Below are 5,000 nucleotides of genomic sequence, written 5' to 3'. Positions count from 1 at the left end.
ACTTTCAAGTGAAGCTATGATCCTCGCAGTTACGAAAGCAATTTTTGCAATTTCGTAAAGAAGCCTGAAAAATTTAGGACTTCGACGGGGTTTGAACCCGTGAACTCGCGATACCAGTGCGTTGCTCTAACCAACTGAGCTATGAGGCCACTGACGTTGGGAGCTGGTCATTTGTGGGTTTCAATGTTCCCGTAAGGAATGAATAAACAATGAAATGATATATGAGTTGGATCATATATGAACTGCAGATATGAAATCAAGTGAAGCTATGATCCTCGCAGTTACGAAAGCAATTTTTGCAATTTCGTAAAGAAGCCTGAAAAATTTAGGACTTCAAATTGCGTTCATAACTGCGAAGATCATAGCTTCACTTGATATCATATCCGCATATCATATATGATCCATTTCATATATCATTTCATCGTTGATTCATTCCTCACAGGAACATTGGAACCCACAGATGACCAGCTCCCAACGTCAGTGGCTTCATAGCTTAGTTGGTTAAAGCATCGCACCGGTGTCGCGAGGTCACAGGTTCAAACCCCGTTGAAGTCCTGAATCTTTCAGGCTTTTTACGCAATTGAAAAAAATGCGTTCATAACTGCGAGGATCATAGCCTCACTTGATTTCATAGCCGCAGTTCATATGCATATATGATATCAAATCATCGTTAAAGTCATATTCATTTGCTACTTAATAGAACAATTTCCGCATATTAAAATTCAGTCCTAAATAAATGGCATCATCTCGTGGCTTAGGAGAATAGACACGTACAAATCATAATATTGATTCTCCAAAGCCTCAAGATGATGGCTAGCCACTACATATCGACTAATTTACATCCATTTCGCAATTTGACAAAATTTCGCCTCAATCGCCATATTTTGCAAAAATTGTCAAATTGTTGGCGATGTTTTGTTATTTTGCCTTTTTTATGTGCATTTCTGGACATAAGTGCATGTGATTGGCAGCTGCAAATGCCTCATTATCAAGTTAAAGCAAAATATAATAGCAATGGCTTCAGATATTAAATAATAAAAAGTGGGTCCAGATATTCTCGCACTGCTGAGTTAAAACTTCCTCTCGAAGAAAATTCTCTTTACACCATTTTTTAAGACTTCAAAAGGGATGTATACGTGGTATCAGTTGGACGCTGCAAAAATCAAAAGAAAAATAAATTAACGGAAAGAGCATGAGCACTAAGAGGCTCGCAAAGGAAAGCAAATTGTTGTCAGGGCAAAGGAGCTGATTTCCAGCTGTGAAAAAAACAAAACAAAAACAACAACAACAACAAAAGTAAAGCTTCCACATTTAACGCATAAATGTATACTTTTTTTTTTTGGTATTTTTTCTGTGTTCGATTGGAAAATAAACAGTGCCAATGACGAATTCGTTCATTCTTAAAGGAAGTCTTAGCTCAAACTGCGGACGGGCGTCCGTATTAAAACTAACTCAAAACCGTAAACCAGAGGCTAAAAAAAGACAGAAGACTTGAATTCCTGCAGCATTTGTATGAAAGACAAGCATGGCCCTCAAATCTTCCTGTCAAACTTTGGAAGACTAACGTGACACGACTATAGATTCTTGGACATCAGATATCACATGGTGAGGGTTTCTCGAAACCCAGTCGACAGCAACTCTAGCACTCACTTTTTCTTGTCCTTTGGTTACAGGTACCATTGTCAACAGGGTAACATCTATATTTCGTTATTGTAAGTAAAGTGACAAAATAATTATACACTTTACTTCCTATGTGGGTTCTTCGTCAATCTAAGGACAAATTGTGATTATTAATTTTTTCCTTAATTAATTTGTAAGAGCAAAAATAAATAACAAAACAACAGCAAATCTCTCTCATTAGATTCTGCTTTCATATCCTTGCTTTTATGGAAACGGTATTTTTTGTGCTTGTCAGAAAAAGATTTAAATTAATCTGAGCAACATTTCTGAAGTTAATAACCACTACGGATAAAATTAATTGACGGTATGTCGATGTGGCATCATCATATATAATTATATTAATTTGATTTATTTAATACATTTTAACATAATAATAATAATAATAATAATAATAATAATAATAATAATTCTGAGATTCTCAGAAAGGAGGGAGGAATGCACCACCACGAATCCATCAAACTACTCTACCTACCAGAAGAACTTGGGGGAAGTGGCATGAAAAGCGTAGAAGACACCTACAAGTTGACAACAATCAAAATGGCGAATTACCTTAACAACAGCGATGACAAGAGAATTAAGTATGCAAGAACACTTGAGATGAATAGAATCACTCAAGGAAGAAGGTCAATATTTAATCAAGCAACCAAATACGCAGCAGAATACAGCATTATCTGTAGCTTTGACGATACAGGCACTACAATATCGGTAGGTAAAGATCCAACAGCTGCTATCGAGACCACAACGATTACAGCACCTTCGCCTACAACGCTAAAAGAGCTACTGAGATCACAGAAAAGTACAACTGCCTCCCACAGCCAACCAAATCCTGAAAAAATGGATAAGTACAATTTACTGGATAAGTACAATTTCCAGGAAAGTGATCACGGAAAGCCATGGTACCAACAGAGCCTACCGCAAAGATATATTGGAATGTGCTCTTTATCCTTGAGAAGCCACCGGAAAATGGAGCTAATAAGCCTGACGTGATTGTATATGATAAAGAAACCATATCTGGACTCTATTTGAAGGCACAGTCTGCCAAGTAGACAAAATTGCGGATCGATTCAAAGAAAAACAAACAAAATACATAGAACTGCGCGCAGGCATTAAAAGAGTACAAAAGTACAAGCATATATCAAATCAATATTGTTTTTGACTTCCTTGGAGGACACCATGAACAATTGAGAAAAGACTTAAGAACAATTACGAGCACTGACAAGGAACTGAGTTACCTCATCGAACGCTGCTAGAAATGGATTTTGAGCCAGAATGTAAATATCGTTAAGACGTTCTACGAATTTGTTTAAGCGGAAAAAAGGAATGTAAATTAATATAATTAACTAGCTAAGATTTCAAATCCGCTGGTTGATGGAATAATGATATGCACAAAAGTAAATAGAATCTGCCATAATAATAATAATAATAATAATAATAATAATAATAATAAAAGTGTGGAATAGAAAAGTGTGCTGTATTAGTAATGAAGAGAGGAAAAGTTGTTAAATCAGAAGGTATAAAATTACCGGACTACAAAACCATACAAGGACTGAAAGACGGTGATAGTTACAAGTATTTGGGCATATTAGAAGCTGACAGGATTAAGCATGAGGAGATGAAAGAAACAGTAGCCAAAGAATATAAAAGGAGGGTACGGAAGATTTTAGAAACGAAACTTAATGGGGGTAACCTTGTCAAAGCTATTAACACGTGGGCTATTCCTCTCCTGAGATATTCTGCTGCATTCCTGGACTGGAGAAAGTCAGAGTTACAAGATCTAGATAGAAAGACCAGAAAATTACTTACCATGCATAATGGTCTCCATCCAAAGAGTAATGTCGATCGTTCGTACATACCGAGAGAAGAAGGTGGACGAGGTCTGGTTAGTGTTGAAGACTGTGTAGAATCTGCTACCTTGGGGTTGGAGAGATATATCAATGGTAGTGATGAAAGACTGATAAAGGCCGCTAGGAAGATCAGCGGTGGTCATAATAATGAAACAGAGGTGGAGTATAAGATACGTAAGAAAAATGAAAGAAAGGAACAGTGGAGGGAAAAGGTTATGCACGGACAATTTGTACGACAGACGGAAGAAATATTAGGAAATGAATCCTGGTTTTGGTTAAAGAAAGGAAGTCTAAAAAGGGAGACTGAGAGTCTTATTATGGCAGCACAAGAACAAGCGCTTGCAACGAATCTGATGAAAGCTAGAATATATCAAACTCAAGAGGACAGTAAATGTCGAATGTGTAGAAAGGTGGATGAAAGCATAAATCATATTGTGAGTGAATGCCCTAAATTTGCACAAAAGGAATATAAAAGGAGACATGACTGGGTGGGTAAGAAGATCCATTGGGAAGTTTGTAAAGAGGAAGGTTTCCTTGTCAATGAAAAGTGGTATGAACATGTACCTGAGCCAGTACTAGAGAATGAGAGATGTAAAATATTATGGGATTTTACGATACAGACTGATCACGTGATAGAGGCAAGAAGACCGGACATGATTGTTGTTGAAAAGAGAAATAAATGTTGCAAAATAATAGATTTTGCAATACCATATGATAGCCGTATTGACGAGAAAGAAGTCGAGAAGGTAGTGAAATACCAGGATCTAGCAAGAGAATTGAAGAAGTTATGGAAAATGAAAACAATGGTAATTCCTATTGTAATCGGAACATTTGGAACAGTTCCAAAAGATCTAAAGAAGAGACTAGACAATATTGGTATAGAGACCAAGATAGACGAGCTTCAGAAAAGTGTTATTCTGAACACGGCAAGGATTCTTAGGAAGGTCCTAGAAGTTTGAGGAGACTTGTTGTCACCAAGCTTCCTGGAGTACGGAAGTTCCATTGGAAGTCCAATGTGCGAAAACCAGATACTAACAATAATAATAATAATAATAATAATAATAATAATAATAATAATAATATCTTATTACTATAATGTATTTGATGCATAGAAAGCTAACTGACCATCATTTTGTGCATATTCAATGCAGCATATCCACCTTCTTGTTCGGACATTTGGGATCTAATCTCAGTCAGGTTCATGAATGTAACCTCTTCCTCTATGTCACCAGTTTTGTGATTAGGGAGAGTTTGTTTCCATGTTTTGTTCCTGCAAAAATGTTATAGAGCTGTCACAGTTATTAAAAAAAAATGGCAAGGTACATTATTGGTTTAGGTGCAACCGCGTAACTAGATCGTCATGATTTTTTTATCAATTGTTGACTGGCAGTGCAAGTGAAGGCTTCAATGGACTGTTACATTAAGATCTTGACATACACACGATAGATGAAGAGTGCACAAGAGGAGCAACCGTTA

General features: G+C 36.6%; 1 protein-coding gene and 1 long non-coding RNA gene across 2 annotated transcripts in view; one reads left to right on the top strand and one right to left on the bottom strand.

Annotated features, from left to right (window-relative positions):
- The first annotated feature begins 3,160 nt into the window (after window positions 1-3,160).
- LOC138017145 (uncharacterized) lies at window positions 3,161-4,648 on the top strand. The gene is made up of 2 exons (XM_068864333.1): window positions 3,161-4,162; window positions 4,637-4,648. The coding sequence occupies exons 1-2, from the start codon at window positions 3,161-3,163 to the stop codon at window positions 4,646-4,648; spliced, it is 1,014 nt and encodes a 337-aa protein (XP_068720434.1).
- A 7-nt stretch (window positions 4,649-4,655) lies between these two features.
- The window catches only part of LOC138016385 (uncharacterized), a 2,497-nt gene continuing 2,152 nt past the window's right edge, over window positions 4,656-5,000 (bottom strand). The window contains exon 3 of the long non-coding RNA XR_011125781.1: window positions 4,656-4,794. This is a non-coding gene — a long non-coding RNA (uncharacterized lncRNA). The remainder of the gene's footprint in view (window positions 4,795-5,000) is intronic.

The sequence above is a fragment of the Montipora capricornis genome, chromosome 9 (assembly GCF_036669925.1).
Source record: "Montipora capricornis isolate CH-2021 chromosome 9, ASM3666992v2, whole genome shotgun sequence".
Taxonomy (NCBI): domain Eukaryota; kingdom Metazoa; phylum Cnidaria; class Anthozoa; order Scleractinia; family Acroporidae; genus Montipora; species Montipora capricornis.
Note: the sequence above shows the minus strand (reverse complement) of the source record. Positions and strands in the feature narration are given on the sequence as shown.

Coding starts and splice junctions, on each gene's coding strand:
- LOC138017145 (XM_068864333.1), top strand. CDS start 3,161: ATGAAGAGAGGAAAAGTTGTTAAATCAGAAGGTATAAAATTACCGGAC.